Here is a 21590-nt window from a genome sequence, read left to right as displayed (position 1 = left end):
TTCAGTTCCAAATTTTAAAGTCGCTTTTCCTATGATTAAAAGAATTTACAGAAAATTAACGACAAAATGAAGGCTGAATTCACCAATTTGCTAAATAGTGGACAGTGAAACTCTAAGAAAACAACAACAATTTGCATTTATATCGCGCATTTCATCATCCAAGAGCACGTAATATAATAGAGTAAAGCTAGACCCAGGTGGCTAAAAAAATCCAGTGTTTTTGCTCATAGCTACATCACCCACAGTCTAGTGTGAGTATGCAGCCTCATCTTTCAGATGTAGTTAATGAATCATGTGGATATTAAACAGTTGCAACATTGTAATTCGCAGTTTAATGTTGGAAAAACATTCTTCTGAAATGTACATTCGCACATATAAACACTTGCTTTGAATCAAACAGTGGCTTGGTTTACCTTCAGGACAATTTTGGTAACAGAAGTAAAATATTTAAAACGCAAAAGCATTATTCAACAAAATGCATTGTATGTGCAATAATATTAATACAAAGATTTTTTTAAAAAAAAGTTGATGGTAACAAACGACAGAAATTACATTTTTGCAGGAGTTATCACTATAAAAGACAGCATCATTCAGTTGAATTTCTATTTTTTTGGAAAAAAAATTAAACCAGTTGTTCTTCGGAATATGTAAAGCTCCAATCCTTCAAACACGATCTTCAGCATCTGCGTAGTGTTCTATCTGCTGGTGGATCATTGATCGCAATGCACTATACCTTTAAATGAAAAAAAAATCCATAACTAGTGTTAATCTTTGTGTATTTTCTATATCTTTGATAACACAAAAAATACACACAGTCACAACACTTTGCAGTGTAGTATAACCTGTGAAGTGCCTTGTGCTAGCCTCAACCACCCTTCTTGGTAACTTGTGATGAGGTATGTGATGAGGTGCTTTGTCAAATGCAAGTATTATTATATTATACAGCATTACATGTATTAAATCTAGTTGCTGTGAAGTTAGTCTGGGAGAGGGTGAGGAGGGGGAAAACTCCCTCAGCACCGTGCTTTTGACCACTCTTTCACCCTTTCTGCACCCCTTTACCTCTACCCCCATGTTGAACAGACCACCAACACTCACTGTCTAGCCTAATGATTACTTGGGTGATAGTTATCATCATCCAAGGGACTATCACAACAAGATCTACGCTCTGCTGGAGAAGAACATGTGTTTACCATGGGAGTTGCAGAGAAATTTGTGTACTGAGAGGCTAAAATCTGTTTGCAAGTAAAATATATGTTCAATCAATTTATTAGCAGCTTGCGCTTTAAGGTTCAAATTCCTTTCATTTGGGATTGCTCTGTAAAACCCTTCTCGGTAACTTGTTCGAGCAATTCCTTGCCTTTGTGTAAAAAAATACTTCTTGGTGCCTGCCCTAAAATTGTCCGTCAAATTCCTAACACTTCCATGTCCTATTTCATTACATATCTGAAGGCATTATTGGGCATAGGATAACGTAGGATAGGGTTAGTAGGCACAACAAGGCACAGTTTGTTATTCTAAGATTGCAGCAGAGTACTGTAGTCTATTTCTCACAATCATCATTCACTGCACGTCACATATTTTCCTGTGCTAATAATTTATATTGTGTTGGGATTTCCATTTTATTACTCTTGTTACCATGGAGGAGAGAAAATTATTTCCCTTGTTTATGAAATTGTCTTACTCATTACATTTAGGGTACGTTATACTTTTGTTGTGTAAAATTGACACATAAAGTACACTGGATGTATAATTTGTCGGTAATCAAATACAGATTAGTCTTCCATAAACCTACAATAATGACATAACCAGTTTCTTTATTCCCCCTCTGTAAATATCCTGTTGTGTCACTCACAGTTTATTGTGTCCTTGCTCAAAACCAATTAAAGCAGCAGCTATAAACTACTGAAAACAATGATACGTCTCCTCTTAAAATTGCTCCCACCAAGAAAAGAGTTCTTTAAATCTGGATCTCGAGAGGTTTGAATTTAAAAAACCCTTCGATCTATTTGATCTAATTTAACTTTTATGTCTTCCAGCTAAAATTTTATATTGTTGAATGACTTCAAAGTGCTAGCCTCAACCACCTTCTTCGTAACTTGATCCCGCTATTGCTTAACACTGTAAAGAAATATTCTTGGTGCCTGTCCAAAAATTGCCCTTCACATCCCTGAACTCGTGACCTCTTGTCCTATTACCATGACATATCTGAAGGTATTATTATGTAGAATAGCATCTTGTAGTGCTCAGAGCATTTTTAGGTAGGATTTAAAGAGAGATGAGAGGGTGGGAAATGAGATGGAGGGTAGCGTGAGGGAGTTCCAGACGTTCAGAGTGTAGAAGGTGAAGGCTTCCGGAGGAGGAAGGGACAGGAGACCTGAGTTAGCTGAGTGGACAGGCTGAGCAGTGCAGTGAGGTAGAAGATCACAGAGATACTTACTTTGTGGTCAACTTAACAATTTCCCTTTCCTCTTCTTCCTTCAGTTTTTCAACAAAGGTATCGAGGACTGGCATCTCAAACTTTATGTACTGGGCAACCTTTAGGAAGAGTTATCGTAAAGAGTCCAAATTAAATTTAGTATAAGGCATGAAACAAGGTTTAAAATTTTCACCCACAAAAGATACAGTCAATTCACTTTACAGGCACTATATCAAATGCAAGGATTATTATTATTAAATGTGGTTTTAAAAAAATCACTCTAGAGCTTACATCACAAGTGACCTCTTCTCCAAGGTCCTTCTCCATTAAGAATATCCGTGCTATTTTCTCACATGGTCCATGCAGAATCCTTGACACGAGGGGATGCTCTGAATCTTTTAGTTTTGTTTTTTCTGAAACCATAAGAAAGAAAACTTTTTTTTACACACCCTTTTATACAATAACCAGTGGAAAAATAAAACATCTAGAAACAGAAGTTTACTGCAGTCAGTGAAATGAGTGTTTCACTACAATACAAAACTTGCGCAATGACATTTTTCTGTTAAGAATTTCAATCTACATTTAAAATTGGTCATTCACTTCATTGCTGTGTATAAATGGCCTCTCTGTTTGCATACAAATACTACCCATTACAGTAAATTTGGTGAAGTGCTTTGAGACATCTTGACGACTAAGGTGCAATATCAAATGAAAGGATTTTATATGTATTATTCTCTTTTTATTAGATGCTGACAAACCTGACAAACCTTGGTCAATAACAACAATCCTTAAATAATAATAATATAATATTGTGTTTTATCATGCCATTGAAGTGTCTCAAAGCACTTAACAGGATTTACTGAGAAGTGTAGCGACTGTGTATTTGTAAGCAAATCAGATAAAATAGTAGATTAGGGTCACTGAACAAAGAATAATATTTTCAAATCTTGTAACACAGCATTTTGTAGTAACGGATTCCTAACCCAATGAAGACTGAATTTCTCAATACAGTATGTTGTGCATTGTGAATGTTTGTTAAATAATCAGTACCACATGATCTGTGTTCAGCAACAATGTATGTGAACAAAAATCTTAAATTCATATTGTTCTGAAATGTAGCAGGCACACTTATTACATTGGAAACTACACTCATAAGGTTACTTGCTACACACGTTTGTCATGATGGTGAGTGAAATCAAATTTGCGTGATTGTGTGTATGCAATGGGATTTCCATGTTATTTACTGATGGTTCTAGATAGTGGGGTGATTACTACAGTAGCAGCCTGGTTAGCTGATTGCAATCTCTCCTCTGTATCACAAGATCGCAGGTTCAAGCCCAACATCAGGACTTTGAACTCATTGTCTCAACTGACACCACAATATAGTGTTGGGGGAGCACTGCATTGTTGGAATGAAAAATTAAACCTTAGGCCCATCTGCCCGTTCATGTGATTATAAAAGATGCTGCGGCACTATTTGAAAATGGAAGGGAGTTTCTCTCAGTGTCTTGGCCAACTATGCCCCAGATAAAATTGGTCGATTGCTTTAGGGGTTGGTGGGTCATTGTTGTGTGCAGGTTGGTTGCTGCAATGACCTGAAATTCTGAAGTGCTTTTCAGATGTTGCGACATGATGAAGCTACATCAAATCTAAAGATTATTAGTATTACAGGAATTAAAAACTCCTGCTTTTCAGTTGGGTTATTTATTGGCACTCTGCAATCCTGACATTCAGCTTGACACACGTGAACTTACCTCCACTTTCATGTACAACGTACAGCGCAAATTCATCGGCACTGTTTTCCACCTGTTATATAAAAAAAGTGAAATAAGTGGAAGGAAGTGGAATGAACAAAGTATTAGGAGTGTAGTGACTGCAGGCATGACCTCTGAAGGATAAGGGGTGCAGAGCAGGCATGTGTTGGCTGAACAAGCAAGTCAAGCAGAGGAGTGGAGGATGAGCAGGTCAGAGAGGTAGATAAGAACATAAGAATTTGCTATGCGAAAGAAGTCCATCCAATTCGCCTTCCGCCATCCTGGCAGTCGCACGTCATGTCATGTTCCAAACTATACATTGTATCTCGGGATATTATTTACTGATCAAAATCTATCTAATTTGTTCTTGAAAGAATCACTTCCCCCCGTCTGCTTCCACAGTCTCCATAGGGAGCCCGTTCAATACGTTTACTGCTCGCTCACTGAAGTAGTGTCTCCACAGATTGTTCTGAATTTACCCCTGTTCAATCGCAGGCCTACTGTTCAGTACAAGATAAAACAGCTTAGCCTGGTCTACATGAGACTATGTAGAGGTAGAGAGGTCCTAGGGCGTGAGGGGATTATGCATGTAGGATAGTCTCACTCACCCTAAATTTATTCAGTAGCAGATTCATTACTTGTGGAGTGGTCATAGCACTGTTCACTCGGACGTTGGTCACAGACCCATAGGATGGTGTAAAGACAGACGTCTGTGGAACAGAAAGAAATACAAGGATTATTATTAAAGTAAAAGAGTGTAAAAACTGAAAATCATGTTTATCCGCTTTGAGATTGAAGAAAAAGTCCATCTCCTGGAGTAAATCTTAGCTTGTGGAGTCCCGTAGGATACTAGTTAAAGCATTCGCCTCGCAAGGAAGAGGGCCCAGGTTTGATTCCCGGGCAGGGCAAAACATTAGTCAAGTTTCTTTACTCCACACGCCTAGCGGTAAGTAGGAACCTGGTTGTTAGTCGATTTGTAGATCGTTTTCCAAGGGTTAATAATCCCTCAATCTATGACTATGTGTGGGTCACTGCTGAGCTCATTCGGCTGCCGCGTTTCACCCACAAAATATACAGTCAATTCACTTTACAGTATATTCTGTGAAGCGCTTTGAAACGTTTTGATGTGATAAGGCACTATATTAAAATACAAAAATACAAGAATTAACGGTTGTTCAGACCTAAATAAGTCTGAAACTACTCCAAATTGTCGACTGTGGGTGACGACCGTGATGTGATGTTTTTAATGACGCCTGCAGGGGGCAGTGATTGCTTCCATTACAAAAAAAGGTTGTTTTCTCATCCCTTTTAACACGGCTTGGAGTAATGCTTTGAATAAAAAGTTGCTTGAAGAAGTTACAAACAAGTCGTCCAACTGATCCAACTACCCCAAATTCCTCATGGTGAATTTAAGAACTTTCCAAATGTTTTCCAATCTTAATTTTAAGTCTTAAGCGTAGGACCACAAGGAATTTTGAGCCCTTGTGCCTATTAACCTGATTGAAGCATTTGTTGCAGTACCTTGTGATTGTAAAAGTGGCCATTGATGGAGAATCTGTGGCGCTTCATGCGTTGCCTCTCTCCTGGGGAACGATACTGAACCCTTCGCTGGATCAAAGAACTGGCGTCACTTTTGGTTCGCATTAGCTGGGGAACCTCCTCGTCCACAATATTGCCATCAGCCTCTGAAATGAAGAGAGTGAGAATTCTCAGGTAGATGGCAGAGGGACTCTGTGACAGGGGCAGAATTTTCTGAAAGCTTGCCCACTTTACAACTGATGAAACTGTTACTGAATAAATTTAGGGTGAGTGAGACTGTTCTGCATGTATAATCCCGTCACGCCCTAGCAGCTCTCTACCTCTCATTTAGACCAGGATAAGCTGTTTTATCGTGCGCTGAACAGTAGGACCAGAGGACACGACCTGCGATTGAACAGGGGCAAATTCAGAACAATCTGCAGAATGAGTGTGGTGGGGGTGATCAGGAGGAACATGAAGTGAGCCCGTGTTAGCTGAGCGGAGGGAGGGTCAGCCCTAACATGCTGTTTCCCTCTCCGTCCCACTGAGAACAAAAACAAATCAAATTACTGCTTGCTCGGATTCCCAACTTGGTGCATGCTGTCTTCTAATTTTACAGAACCCCCCCAAAAAATTTATTATAATAATCCTTGCATTCGACATAGCGCCTTATCACGCCATTGAGACATCTCAAAGTATTTAACAGAATATATTGTAAAGTGGATTGAACGTGTATTGTGTTTGTGAAACGCAGCAGCCAATTGCACACAGCAGTGTCCCACAAATAATCGAATGACCAAATTTTTTTCGAGGGATTATTATCCCTGGAAAGCGATCTGCCAATCTGCTAACCACTACATAATGGGACTCCAATTTCATCTCACTATAAACATAAACAGTGCTCAGTACCCAGTATTAATCACTGAAAAGGTTCCATGTTTTGTTTTATTCTCTTGCCCCATGACTGTGTATCTTTACCTGTGATGCTGTTAGTCATTTTCAGTGATGTTTCATCCATGTACGTTGGTTCACTGTCTGCTTCTGATGCACTGGCATTTGACGCAGTCTGTGGTGGGATTCCTTTTCTGTAAAGGTCAGAGCATTATGAAACGTCAGAGCATATTTGATAATGCATTCAAAAGGCCAGGCTGAAAAGACTTTACATGTAACCAGTTGTCTTACTGGTTTAATATTACATACAACAAATATCTGAATACTACTAAATACTACTAAAAACACGATCTCACATAATACATGTGTGAAACCAAAACAAAATGGAATACATCCAGTGTCAAGCTCTTCGGGACATCCTCCCAATGTGAAAGGCGCTGAATAAATGTAAATTTGCATTGTCTCTTTCCCATCAGATTCTGTGTGTGAGAGAGAGCGTGTGGAAATTCCTCCCTCTTGCCCCCTCGAACTGCCTTTAAATCCCATCTAAAAACCGATTTCCGGTCACCTTCCCCCTTCCTTTGCTCCCTTATCTTTGTGAAATGTTCCAAGATATTATATAGGGCATTATATAGATGCACATTGTTCTTGTGTATATAACAGTGTGGGTGTGAGTGTACATGTATTATAGTCCAATACAGTGATAATACTGTACTAATCTTTGTATTTGATGTAGCATCTTATGTCATTGAGACGTCTCAAAGCGGTTCACTGAATATATTGTGAAGTGGATTGACTGTATATTTTGTGGGCAAAACTTGGCAGCCAATTGCGCACAGCAGTATCACACAAACAGTCGTGGATTAAGTGCCAATATTTTTTTTTGGAGGGATTATTATCCCCGGAAAGCGATCTGCCGATCGACTAACAACTGGGTTCCTACGCATAACTGGATAAACAGAGTTTTATCGTGAAATAAAAAGCTTTCGTTTTGATGTCTACTTTAATATAATAATCCTTACATGTGATATAACAATCCTTGCATTTTATGAGCGGGTTTTAGGATGTTTCTGAATACTGGATTGTGATCAGGACAGCTCTTGGTATTGACATGATTCCTGGGAAGTCTGAGAGTGCGGACAGTTCTGCAAACCTCACCTTCCCACTGACAATGATATCATCACAACCCCAAACTCTTCTGTTCTCTTTGCATCATTTAAGATGAGAACACAAAACCTACATGGACCTCAAAGGGCACTTTATTTCACTCTTTCAAGATCAAAGAGCTTTTTCATCCCCAGGGGGTGTTTCAAATTCCTCCGATACATAACTGCATTTCTGTTAGCTGTACAGTCAAATTCTAGAGTTCAAACGTTAGGGGCTCAGTGTTCAAGAAATACTGTGTATCCTTGAGGCTTTGTTTTGATCTGAGTAACGCAAGATAACGATGCTCTCAAAGTGTTGGAAAATAGGTCGCGGGAGCAGGTCTGTCAGAGAGTGTTTGTGACCAATTATGTTATTGTCTGCGAAGACGTGTGGTACACAGAGCTGTGAGTAAACATCCACTATTTGCCTCCTAGTGATTGCCAAAAGCACTTCAGGCTCAAACCAGTCAAAGAGCGGCCTTGGTCAGTTGAGGGTCCACTTCATTGGGTGGTTCTTATAATAATATTCTTTGTATTTGTTATAGCATTTTATCATATTGGCAGGACATCTCAAAGCACTTCACAGGAATTACTGTGAAATGGAATGTGGCACTGCGAGTTTATAATGGGATTTCCTAAGCAAAACCGGGAGAAGCTTAGCTGCAGTGGTACACCCAGAGTTCTAATTTCAGGCAGAGCAAATAGAGGATCTTGTGTCATAGCAGACCCCGATATAAATTCAAAAGTGGGATGTATAACTTTATAAAAATAAAACCTAAGTCTGTATCTGGAAACAACAGCTTTAAGATTCCCTCAGGATCACAGAGCAAGGCACACAAATCCCTGGGAAACTTCCTGCTTTCTCTCTTTTGCCCCCACCACGCCTCACACTTAAATCACAACGTGTTTGTTATAGCACGTGTAAGGCAGGTACAATCTGTCGGCACTAGAGTCAGGAAAATCCATTAATGCTTTTCAGTGTGCTGAAGAGGTGTATTTAACACGATCGCATACAAATCCGATGTCACTCAATTTCAGAGGAAGGTGCCTGGAGATGCTTGAAAACTTGGAGACCAATATAACCTCTTCACCTCCCCAGAATGTTTCCGTCTCAGGCTGGCGCTGTGTGGACTCATGTCTTGGTGCATTCCCTGCTCTCAGCTTTCTTGTAATAACACGTTTAATACTGTTAAATTGTAGCTTCACATCAGTTACCAGGTCATAGTTAATTCCAAAAGCTGCCTGCTGCAATAACTCTCCAAGCCATTACCTCCCACAGGAGACAATGCTCAGAGGACATCCTCCACTCAGGATTTCACTGTAAAGTACAGTGACCATGCACTTTGCATGTGAACATGACAGCCAAGTTACTCACAGCAATCCCCCACGAACAGCAAAGGACCATTTTTTAGTTTGGGGGGATTGTTAGCCAGGACACCGGGAATAATTCCCTTCTGTTTTCGAACAGTGCTGTGGAATCTTTAGGGTCTGTCTGTACAGGCGGATGAAACCTTGACTTAAATTTGAAGCTCTTACATTGCCTCCTTATCTGTACATTACCTCTCCAGATCCTGGCTGAGAACTTATCACATGGGCAACGGCCTTGAAGCAGCAAACTCCCTCCAGCAGCGTGTCATCAATTCCCATTGTAATAGTAGCTCAGTGCAGATCGAGATCATATGCACGACTGACCTGTGTGAATGGGTTGGTGGTCCTAATTGCCATGGTTTGGAGGCTGAGAAATTAATGCGTTCATTATCATCTTGCATCTGAAGTCTTATCGGTCTTCTTAGACCCCAGGATATGTTCAGTAACCCCTCAATGATCAGCTCCCCATCTTCCTGCAGCCAAGGCAAAAATAGTACTTCAGGAAACTGAGGCATCATCTGCCCCTTGCAAAAATACATTCAACTATCTCAAAGGCTAAGGATACAACAACAACAACTTGGATTTATATAGCGCCCTCCACTCCGGACAGCGTCTCAGAGCGCTTTACAGTAACGGATCCCAACGCCGAGCCATGAGAAGGGGGGGAAGGTGACCAAAGGCACGGTCGAAGAGAAAGGTCTTCAGCAGAGACCTGAAAATAGGAAGAGAGGGGGCGAGGCGAAAGGAATGAGGAAGGGAATTCCAGAGCCTCGGGGCATGGTGGCTGAAGGCACAGGTACCGAGGGGGGAGCGGAGGACTCAGGGGACGAGGTGGAGGCCAGACCCGGAGGCTACCCTCACAAGTTGGATATTAATAATAATAATACTTGAAATCGTGCCTGAAAAATCTCAAAGAGTAAAAACAGTTTTTTGTAAAGTGTAGTTACTATGTATTTGTAGCAAACACTGTAGCCAATTTGCGCTCACAGCAATTTACCACAAACTACCATGAAGTAAATTAACAATTTTGCCTGGGAGATTGTTGGTCAGGACACTGGGAGAAACTCCCTTCTCCATTCGAATACTGCCATGAGACCTTTAACGTCCACCTGAACGGACAGATAGGACACAGGTTTAACGTCTCATCAAAGGACCACACTTCCAACAATGTAGAGCTCCTCCAGCATTCCTTGCAGTGTCAGCCTGCACTGTCACCTCAAAGATGTGATATGGAGCTTGAACCTATAACCCTCCAACTCAGAAGTGAGAGTGTTACCAACTGAGCTAAGAAGATACCTACAGCACTTACAGATTAATCATAGCACAAAATGTGAGCAATGAAAAAAATCAACATGCATTTCCCAAGGGATATTATTTCAATAATAAGATTTACTTTCTTAAAAGCTTGTAATTTCATTGCACCTAAAAGCTCTATCTGATTTTCTCTAAGAATGGTATTTCTAGCTCCACTCAGAGACAACTGATCACAATAACTTGCATTTATATACAAAATATACACTCAATTCACTTTACAGTATATTCTATGAAGTTCTTTGAGACGTCTCAGCGACATGATAAGGCAAATACATATAGCAAATGCATATCAAATGATGTCAAATGCAAGAAATATTATAATATAACACCTTTAGCAAGTTAAAAACGATAATAATAATAATGAGCGGTTTCTTCAATCATCAAACTTTGAATATCCTTCACCCTATGTCCAGAGAGATTCTTGGCACAATTACTACTTACTTGTTTTTACAATGTATTTTGGTTGCAGGCTGTACTGCATAAATACCACTCCTCCCAAATAATCTCTCGTATTGATACAGCACAGTGAATCTCACAAACCTGCCTTCAAAGTCGTTCCCACTCATGTTGTTAAAGGCCATCATTCACTGCAGACAATTTTCCTCTGGGAAAATCTGTGAACCACACCTTTGGCCAGCTAACTCTGCAGCATAGTTATGGAGCACGTTCGTGATTAATAGAAATTACAACACAGAGCAGTGCCTTGATTTGTTGCCAGAAAACAAAAATATTGAACGCCGAGACATCCTGCAGAAATTAGAAATCTAATTGTAGCAGCTGGGAATCACACAACCAACAAGCAATGAAAAAATAGCTTGGCCAACTTAAAGTCACAGAAACAATGGGTTTACTGTATTGCAGAAATAGTTTTGAAATACAGCCCCCGTCATAAGCAGGATTTTGAGACATGCAACTGCCTGAAAGTGATGGGATTGTTGACAAAACAAGGTTTTCCATTGTTAAAACATTGTTCCAAAGGGGCCTCTGACATATGATGTGCCTTTACAGCGAGTGGTAGATGACATCAACTAGTTCAAAGATTGAAAAGCTCTAAGTAGGCTTGTCAATATATAAATGGATGGTGAACGTAGTTTCTGATTCCATTGGGGGGCAAAAAATAAAATCAGCACATTGAGAATTTGTTTCAAATCAAAATCCGCCCCCACTACCACAACCCCTTTCATATGATCACTTATTCCCTTCCTCCGCTTTCCAGTCATGTTTGGTAATAACATTAATCTGACATAAAATAAATCTAATTTCCGCAACAGCTGTGAAAATGTATGATTTCACACACAAGAGACTGAAATGGTTGTTTTGAAACAAGAGTTGAAGTAACTTCACATATCAGTTGAAGGTCAAAGCACAAGGTTTTCTCCAAAGAGATAAATCAATTCACGTACATGGATTATAAAAGACTTGTTGGCTGTGGATGCATGAGCATTTGATCTCTTCCCATGTCTGTTAGGACTTTAGCTCTTATCTATGGTGCCGCAGATTCATTAACAGTGGCAAAATTGTAAGTGGCATATGAGAAAAGCTCCTTCATTCAGACTAGGTGATTGATGCACTGACCTGCAAAAAAATCTGAAGCCTGGAAATTTCTCCCAGTTTTAGTCTGGATTTAAGATTTCTTAAATTTGGTCCGAATTTGGAAGCCAATTTTCTGCAGTTCTTAAAATGAACCAGCTTCCAAATTAAGCAGTATTCTTAAATCTTCCACAATCTTACCTTTTAACTCAATGGTTTTAAGGCAACATCATGCAAAATTTGAGACCTCTGATCCCCAAATCCAGAAGAAAAGGACTCAATCTAGAACAAACTAACTTGCACAAGGCAACTGTTTGCCTTCCACATGGCAATGCCATCTTTGTGGAGTCCTGGAGCATATTGGTTACAGCACTTGCTTCGCAAGTGAGGGGACCTGGGTTGGATTCCTGGGCAGAGTGAAACAGTTTCGCAAGTTTCCTTACTCCACACGCCTCTGTTCACCTAGCTGTAAGTAGGAACTCGGTTGTTAGTTGATGTGTGGTTCGCTTTTCAAGGGAGTAATAATCGATTCAAAAACAATAATACTAATAATAATTTGGTCACTCAATCCACAACGGTTTATGGGACTCTGCTGCGTGCAATTGGCTGCGGTATTTTGCCCACAAATTATACAGTCAATTCACATTACAATATATTCTGTGAAGCGCTTTACTGGTAAAATGCAGTGTAGGCAAATGCAAATGACAGCAATTGTCTCTTGCAGATTATGTTAAAATATGGCTGTAAAATGTATTGCGAAAGCCAGTGTCTGATTCAGGAGCTGAACAGAGTTTTTCGCTTGCAAACCACTGTTGCTTTACCCCTCAGGGGAGTGCCTCCGTGCACACTTAACAGTGTGTTTTACCATGTGTGCAATTTTTCAGGCCAGAGCTTTATTTGGCAAAGATTTGTGAATCATTTACTTTTTGCCCTCATCATTTTTAATAGCTCAGCTGTGTTTATTTTTGGAAGTGAAGTGAAGTCCTTATCCTCAGATAAGACATCAGCTGGAATTTGAATCATGATGTGAACACAGTCATGACTCAAAGCAAGTCACTACACTTGTTGACTCCAGCTCCTCAAGAGATAATGAGTCTATGCTTTGAGAAGATATTGCGATGTCCACCTGAGCAAATAACCTGTCCACAAGTATCTGGGAGTTTACTCTTCTCTGAAGCACTGTGCAAGATAGTTTTAGAGCCTTCGACCCATTTGATCTCATCTTTCCAGAATACCCATTGTGTTTGTTAAAGGAATCCAACATCCTGGCCTCAACAACCCTTTCTGCTATCTCATTCTATCCTCTGGGTAAAGAAATATTTCCTGGTATCTGTCCTGAAATTATCCTTTACAAAACTTTAACCTGTGTCCTCTTATTCTGATGCCTTGGCAAATCTGGATTCCCAATCACACACCTGAACAAGGTCCACTCAGATAGCTCTTTTTGAGGTTGAAAGGAGCTCTAGCTTGTATAAACATTGCCATTAAAAAAACCTCTAATTAGATGCCATAATGTTCCAAATTTGGCTTCAACAAGGATCCAGGCAAGATTAAAATAACTTATTTCAATTTAAGTGGCTTTGAGATGACTTCCAGCCTTGTTAATATCATATTAACAGGAATTTTCCAGTTTGAACAGTCAAGAATCGCACCCACTTCCTTTTCCATTTCCTTCTTTGTCAAATGGATATCCCTTCATTGTGTGCAGAAGTTTCCTGTTCCAAAAGTGTATTATCTAACACTATCTGTCCTATTTACACATGTAATTTATGTTGACTGTATTTTTAGAAATCTTGTGTTATTTGCTCTGAGTAAGTACAGCTCAAAATCCCTGTCCAATTGTGGAATAATTGTAGTTGCTCAAGAAACTGGACTTGGTTGTGGCTAATTTGAGTCTCAATTGATGCATCACTTATATGAATTGACCGCAGGCTACAAATGGGAATGGGAATGCCATGAGTTTACAAGTACCTCTTTCACACGTCTGTGCTTTTCATAGACAAATAGACCATCTGCACAATAGTTGCTCTTCGTTGCAGTTTTAGCAGTTTAGACTCCAAACCCAAATTAAAATCTGTTACCCCAGCAGATAGTAATAGTTACCCCAACACACACACTGGGTTTCCCAAGCCTTGGCTCTTGCCAACCTGTGCCTAATACTTTCCAGAATTAGGTAAGCAGGATGCGTCCCTCCAAGGAAAGTTTGCACATTCCAATCCAACAATCTATCTCTGGAATTTCCATGTGTAGGTGGGATGCATGGAAATCTGAGCTTGGTTTGGATGCTCTTAAGCATAGTGGTGGGTTTCATAAGAACATAAGAAATAGGAGCAGGAGTAGGCCATTCAGCATCTTGAGCTTGCCCCGCCATTTAATAACATCATGGCTGATCTTCTAACCTAATTCCATTTACCTGCCCTATCCCCATATCACTTAATCCCTTTAGTTTTTAAAAATCTATCGATCTCAGTCTTGAATATGTTCAGTGACTGAGCGTCCACTGTCTTCTGGGGTAGAAATTTCCATAAATTCACTAGCCTCTCAGTGAAATTTTTTCTCAAGTCAGTTCTAAAGGGCTGACCTTTAATCCTAAGGGTATGACACCTAATTTTAGATTCTCCAAACAGAGAAAACAGTCTCACACTATCTACCCTGTCAAGACCCTTAAGTTTCCACCATGTGTCAAGACACCCAGCTGACCAAAAAAAAACGGGGATATATATATATATACTGGGTGAATCAAAAGTCTTTACTCATAGGTCCATGTGAGTTGTCAAACTTCTTGCCAGCTAGACAATTACATATCAACTCTGGTGGAACTGTGCAGTCATCCAATTCTAGCCATTGAATGTCTTTGGTATAAAGATACACTACTTGTCGTTTGTTGTAAACTTGGCGTTACCGGCTTTCACAGTTCAGACTAGTCCCTTCAGTCCTTCTTATTTGAAAGTAATTTGATACTATTCAGTATTATTAATGCACCCTTAAAGAATTTACATTTTTACAGCACCTTATCATGTCAAAATATCTCAGTAAGTTTCTTCAGTAAGTAATCCATGTCAGATATAGTGACTATTTTGCTAGGCATTTCTGGCAGAAAATGTTTGCACCAATAAGGATTGGATTATAAATTGCTGCATGAATGCCTTGAAGAGATTTGTTTCAATCAATTGACTCCAACATAAATGTTGAGCATCTGGGATGAACACTGGAAAAGCTGCAAATCCATCCCCAGGCATTGAAATCTGAAATCTATTCCGGATTTTCCCAACGCCACTCTGCAGTGTGCCCTTAAGGTTACAGTGAGCTATATTTGGCTGCTGCAATCACTGAGTAGCAGACCTCTGGAGGAATGTACGCAGAACACATCTATTGCTTGTGGCTCTGCGGACCGTCATAACACTCATTCTAACGGAACTCTGTGGCTATTTAATATTCACTGGTGCCTGACAGCTAGCTTACTTCAGAGAATGCACTGTGCTAAACAGTTGGCATCCCTAAAACAGCAGCATTGCATCTGTCTCAATCACAGGTAAGACCATCTTCAAATAATAATACATGCATTTGATAATCCTTGCATATGCATACCGACGTGTGTGTATGTGGGTAAACTGAGCAGATTGTCTTTCATTGTGTTTTTCTTTTAATGTTTGTCAATGAACTGGAGTTTCACATTTACTATCGAGTGACATGCTAAAGCCAGGCTGCTCTATTTTTCGATCTATTTTTAGGCCAATTAATGCTAAAATGAGCTTGACTACCTGCAAAGCAGTTCAGTTCTTAGAAACCAGTTAATTATTGCACAGGGTGACACATCTACAGAATACATAGCATTTTCCTAAATGACACCTCGAAGGTCAGCATCTAAATGTTTGTTTAAAGGCAATCTATTTGGTACTAAAACAGTAGTGTTCATGCAATCTGCTACTCTGTTATTGGGAATATTCAAGTGCTTCACACTGAATGCAATGTATAATAGACCCACAGTTTGTATTTACTGTATTTAAATTTCTAATATACTCTCTGTTGTAGAAGCTCAGCTCATTTACTATTCAGTCTATTTTTAGAACGAGACTCAAGGCTCAGTATTGAACCTGAGAGTGCAGTGCTAACTGAATGCTCACTGGCTGTGTTATTGCCAAACACAACAGTTGAGCAGCAACACAGGTGTATTTCTGTACATCAATCAATCCAGCAAAAGGAAAATTGGGTCCCAACTGAAAATTAACCCTAAATGTGACTGGCAATAATGTGCCAGACACAAACTGAGTTTAACCAAGAGTGCCTGACATTTCTGCAACACAACATTGTCTTATTGCTGACTTTTCTGGTTTCTAAAGGTTTCAACATGATTGGATCTTTTCCAATTAATAACAATAATAATCCTTGCATTTGATATAACACCTTATCACGTCTTCGAGAATGTGTTAATTGTTTCTCGCCACTTTCTAAGAACCTGTGGGCATTTGTTTGACCTGTGGGTATTTGGATGACAGATGGAAGAACCAAGTTGATCTTGGCTGCCATTCAACTGATGGCAGCACAACTTACGCTCATCTTGCCTGGTTGTGGCGATGTTAGCCGAGGACAGGGAGAACGTGTTTCAGAGTTTATCTGGGGGTTGTGAGTGGGGTGGGGTTTAGGTGAGGAAATCAAGCCACACCATGGAGTGGAAGAGAGAGTGAAACAAGCTCAGTAGATTATCACAGTGGAAAAACAGATTATGGTTTTCAGCTCAAGCCTTGATTTGATGTGTGGCATCCTCTGCTTGACATTGCTCACAATGCAAGTCCTTGGTCTCTGGTGGAAAGCTGCCAAGCACATGACAGGTTCTTTCCCAAAGGAAAAACAGCCAAGCTGTTTAACGCTGATGGGATATCTTTTACTCGCTAGCTAGTTTCAAAATCACTTGTGCAGAAAGTTTTATCATGGTGACTTGAATTCTTATGTATGTCTTTTCTATATAAACTAACAATAGTGTAGCTTTTGACTGAAACTCATTTGGCCACTTGAAAGCAGATAAGGCTTTAACCCTTACACTGTACTGTAACCCCTTACAATGCACTGGTATTAAATCCTTAAACCCTTACACATTGTTTGTAGTTGGATATATTTGGACTATTAACATTTAACTGGCATTAAACCCTTACATTGTCTGGCGTAACCCTCTTAACAACTGTACGGACATTAATCCTTGCACTGCCTGTCATGGTACCATTTCCAACAGACAAGTGGTAACTCCATAATCATTGACTAGGGTCCTGCTTATTTTCATGGGGAATCAACACCATTGTTTCCCTCCACAAAACCGTCTTATTCATTCAAATGTCTCTCACTGCCATCTATCTGTGACTAACTAAATATAAATGGCTTGCACTGCAACAACTTCCGTGACACCTCTTGTGATTAAGATGCTTAATGCAGCTTGATCCTCTGATTAGTGGATGATTGATGCTCGACATTGAAACACAAAACTGATGCAAGGTCACCTCTTGGTCACCTTCTGACCTAGTTATATTCTAATGGACTTCTGCTTCTCACAGAGATCACCACTGGATTACAGTTCAGTCTATTGGTTAATTGAACTATCTCAACTGGGTGATGCACACCCATGTTTGGAGAAGGACTGCAACTGGAAATGTTGGCTTCCTTACTACAGACTCAATCCATCTCTCCCTGTCCCACCCCCGACAGACCTTCCACACATGCTCCCTCACAGAAAAGACCTGGCAAATTCCCAATATCCACATGACTACAATCCACGTCTCTTAACCCAAATAGCAATGCCACGAAAATGGGTAATACCCTTTCTTTTCACAAGCGAAACTCTGTGATGCCCTCAATGTATGCATATGCCAGGAATCGTATATAATTAATGTAAAGCAATGTCTTGCTGTAGGTACAGCCAAGCCAAACCAAAAGTGTTCTAAGAATCTGAATGGCTGATCCCATCATTTCTGGTTTCTAAGCTGTCTGAGTTGGAAGCTTTCTGCCCGACAGTAGGTCACGTAGATATTAACAATAATCCCTACACAGAAATTGCTATTCTTATCCTTCACTGGGCTAGGCCAATTAACATTTCCAACTAAATTGCCGTCACCCTTTCGTGCCAGTTCCACCACTTTGCTTGATGTTTTCGGCTTCTGCCGATGGACGATTGGAATGAAGGGGTGAATGTCGAGCAAAGTGTCTCAATCTCATTGCTTGAACGCTGATCAGAGGATTCGGGAGTTGAAGAGTTAAGGGGATTGGAATCTGAGGGTTTAAGCCAAGTGGTGTGATTAGGATTCAGTGGAGCTGCTTGCTTCATTGACACTGCGAGTTCCCAGCAGGTAGCAATGCCTGCTATACAGGTGGCACAAGTGATGCTGCCAATCTCTGCTTCTGCTTCCCAAATCCATACAACAGCCCCAGTCTTTATTAATACAAGACAGGCAGAAGCAGCAACAGCAAAAACACGGACCTAGAGCGGGTGAAACAAGGAACTGCAGGGAACAGAATGGGAAAGCACTCTGTGCCTTTCAATCGCATAGTCGCTGAATAGGTTTTAGACACTCGAGGACAGCAGTTTAGAGACTAACAGCTGTCATCAAGAAGCCTGGGCTAAACACCAGGCAGTGTTGTGATACATGATCACAATCCAGACCTCTCCACCTGACATGAAAGGCGCTATACAAATGCAATTTATTGCTGTTGGATCCGTTCAATTGGCTGCCGCATTTCACCCACAAAATATACAGTAAAATCCACTTCACAGTAAATTCTGTGAAGTATTTTGAGATGTCGCGACGATGTGTTAAGGTGTTGTATAAAATGCAAGGATTATTATTGTAATAATAAAGTTGCCTCCATTATTACCAGTGTGCTTACACCAACTCCTCTGAGTGCAAGATGACACCATTCATTACTGGCAAAGTGCATTGTGCCAGTCATAGTATCAATCACCAGATCACTGTTGGTGGGAATTTAGTGGCACAGGTTCTCTGAAGCGTTTACTTGTTTCGCAGAAGCCATTTCCCAACGTGGGGCTCGAAACCACAACCTTCTAACTCAGAGGCGAGAGGGCTCCGAGCTGGTAAACCTGACAACTAGCTGTGGTTTGTTACAGATTAACTAACTGACTTGCTCTTTGTATTTTCAGCCAGGACATGAAGATGAAACAGCTGCTTCTGGTGGACCAGATGCCTACAATCTTCGAAACCTTTGATGAGTTGTATCAGCACGATCCCTCTCGCAGGAAGGAAAAAGAACGGGCCAGCGAGTCCTTCACTCCCCAAACCCAAGACGACTACTTGAGGTCAATCTGCCATCTTGCCCAGCCCACCTTCCTGTGCGAGATAGCCTCCAGAACCCCCGGCTCAGCTCACAGGTCCCCGAAGCTGAAAGTCAACCGCAGGCACCAGTCCGACCCTGCCTCTCCCGTCAGCTCGCTGAGGAGCAGCAACAAGGGAAAGCGGTTACCGAGCGGGACGGGGGGCTTGTCTGTGGACACGATCGCCATTGGAGTGGACAGGCAGCACGGGGCTCAGGGGCCGGCTAGTAACGTTGACCCCTTTGCTTGGCTTTTCGGGGAGTCGTGCAAAGAGAACCACCAAGTCAGCAGCCAGCAAGGCACCCAGCACCGTTCCCCCAGGGACTCTTGTCCCAGGGAAGACCGTCCACTCACAAGCTCTCACTCGCAGTGCTTTGACCGTGTGGCCCTGGCGGAAAATAAGACTCACGAGAAGTGTGCCAAAGCCTCGCTGCTCAACTACTGCGCCGATCTGGTGAAAGGAAAGCACGCTCCTTCTGAACTGTACTCGCACCGCAAATCACCAGCCAATCGGTCAAGTGCTGTCACTGCCAGTTCTTGGGCATAAGCAAAAGGGGCTGACGTTCTCGGTCCTTTCCAAATCTACAAACCCATTCTCCGATGGACAATCTCCGATAAATGGGAGCATCGGTTTCATGAAAGAAGTGCTTTATGTTCGAAGGACTTATTGGATAGTGGGTTGAGGACAAATGGATGGAAATGGGTGTAAGCCAGATTGGTGCTGGAGGGGCTGCTCTGCTGAGACAGAGTGGGGGAAGAGATGGTCAGACCATGGTAGAGCAGAAGGAGCAGCTGTGCTCCGGTTGCCCTGGGAACGTCTCTTCCAGACTCTGGTTGGAGAAGGTACAATGCATGTTGATTTCTCAATGGTAATTTTGAAGGTGAGAGTTTCACCAATGTGATTTGGGTAGCATGTGGCTGCTCCCAAAGCTTTCAGGATGGGAACGTGAGATTTGGCCATTTTCCCATTGCCGATGTCTCATCTTTTCCCAGTCTCATGATAATTCGATCTATTAAAAGAAAAGTTTGCCCCTCTTCTTTCCCTTCTACCCTCCATCCCCCCAAACCCCCCAGTCAATCCAGGCTGGGAGAGAACAAGTACTGAGAGAGCACACGTACTGCACAGCTGGGATCACCCCAAAATGTCCATCAGCAACATGAAGCACTAGTTGAGCGGTTAACTGGGTAAGAAATGAAAGAGGGGTGAAGGTTCCTCTGATGTTCACACTCAGACCTGCTCCTCAATATTGTTTGTGGGTTGGCACTGATGTAAAGTGTTCTATTTACACAGCACTCAAGTCCTCCTTGTGATGAACACAGAGTAATTCATCCTTGTCGAAAGGGGAAAATTCCCAGAAGGGTTAAGGCCACCGTCATTGACAGGCTGGTGTGGGAGTGACTGTTGGGGTGGAGGGGGGGAGGAGAATCAGAAAGCATCTACGTAATAATCCTTACATTTGATATTCACGCCTTATCACATTGTCACGATGTCTCAAAACGCTTCACAAGATATACTCCAAAGTGAATTGTATATTCTGTGAGCCAACTCCCCCAGAAGATAGAGTGATGACTATGGCATTATAGTGGGCTCTAGAAGGAAAGAGACTTTATTGGCCGAAACGACCTCTTCTCATTAATTGCTGGGTACGTTCTCTAACTACAGTATTCTGGTAAATTTTATTTGGAAGTGCCAACAAGTGGAGTACATTATTTGGCCACTGGATGGTATCAGTTAGCTGCAATTTGTAATGAGTACGAATGTCGTGGGAAAGGTTTGAACTTTATGTTAAAGGACAAATCTGCGAGATTCCTTGCAAATGAAGAAGCATTTATTTTTGTATACTTGCCTAAGCGTTATGAAGCAGTGGATTGTATTATTGAGAAACGTTTTGTACAACTTTACCTAAAGCGTTCTTTTTGTAAACTAAGAGTTACAGTTCTGTTGCCACGGAATGTAAATATAATGCGCTCAGAAACTGGGGATTGTTGTAATAAATTTGTCACTCTCAATGCTTTGTTGTAAAAAAGCCAAATAAATAAATGCAGTGACTTTATATTTCTGTGTCCTGGTTGTTTGCTTTTGTGTCCAAATGACTAGTTGTGCCTGCATCACACACTGGTTAGAAATAAACAAGCAAGATGCCAGTATTTTCAACCACATTCTAAGGCACTGATCTTGCAGAACACTACTCATTGAATAAGGATTCTCAATGCAGATAGCCTTGACCAGGTTGCTGCTGCTTCTGGGGCAAAACCAGGTTTATCCTTAGCCTGCCACTAGGTGGACAGAAACTCCGGTCGGTTTCTATGAGTTGACTGGCTCTGCGTGGATACAGCTC

General features: G+C 41.1%; 2 protein-coding genes across 4 annotated transcripts in view; one reads left to right on the top strand and one right to left on the bottom strand.

The window, feature by feature from the left end:
* Nucleotides 1-548: 548 nt before the first annotated feature.
* rassf4a (Ras association domain family member 4a) overlaps nucleotides 549-21590 on the bottom strand; it is an 83414-nt gene continuing 62372 nt past the window's right edge. For all 3 annotated transcript variants that reach the window (XM_007899047.1, XM_042336614.1, XM_007899046.2), the window contains exons 4-11: nucleotides 9420-9568; nucleotides 6670-6776; nucleotides 5695-5858; nucleotides 4782-4883; nucleotides 4174-4225; nucleotides 2711-2832; nucleotides 2441-2538; nucleotides 549-733 (exon numbers count right to left, since the gene is read on the bottom strand). In XM_007899047.1, coding sequence (XP_007897238.1) covers nucleotides 664-733; nucleotides 2441-2538; nucleotides 2711-2832; nucleotides 4174-4225; nucleotides 4782-4883; nucleotides 5695-5858; nucleotides 6670-6776; nucleotides 9420-9568 — 864 coding nt within the window. In that variant the 3' untranslated portion in view covers nucleotides 549-663. The remainder of the gene's footprint in view (nucleotides 734-2440; nucleotides 2539-2710; nucleotides 2833-4173; nucleotides 4226-4781; nucleotides 4884-5694; nucleotides 5859-6669; nucleotides 6777-9419; nucleotides 9569-21590) is intronic.
* On the top strand, nucleotides 15284-20705 carry depp1 (DEPP1 autophagy regulator). Its single transcript, XM_007899037.2, has 2 exons — nucleotides 15284-15471; nucleotides 19081-20705. The coding sequence occupies exons 1-2, from the start codon at nucleotides 15410-15412 to the stop codon at nucleotides 19796-19798; spliced, it is 780 nt and encodes a 259-aa protein (XP_007897228.1). The 5' UTR covers nucleotides 15284-15409; the 3' UTR covers nucleotides 19799-20705.

The sequence above is a fragment of the Callorhinchus milii genome, unplaced genomic scaffold (genome assembly GCF_018977255.1).
Source record: "Callorhinchus milii isolate IMCB2004 unplaced genomic scaffold, IMCB_Cmil_1.0 Scaffold7, whole genome shotgun sequence".
In the NCBI taxonomy this organism is placed as follows: domain Eukaryota; kingdom Metazoa; phylum Chordata; class Chondrichthyes; order Chimaeriformes; family Callorhinchidae; genus Callorhinchus; species Callorhinchus milii.
The sequence above is the reverse complement of the archived record's forward strand: the minus strand, read 5'-3'. Positions and strand labels throughout refer to the sequence as shown.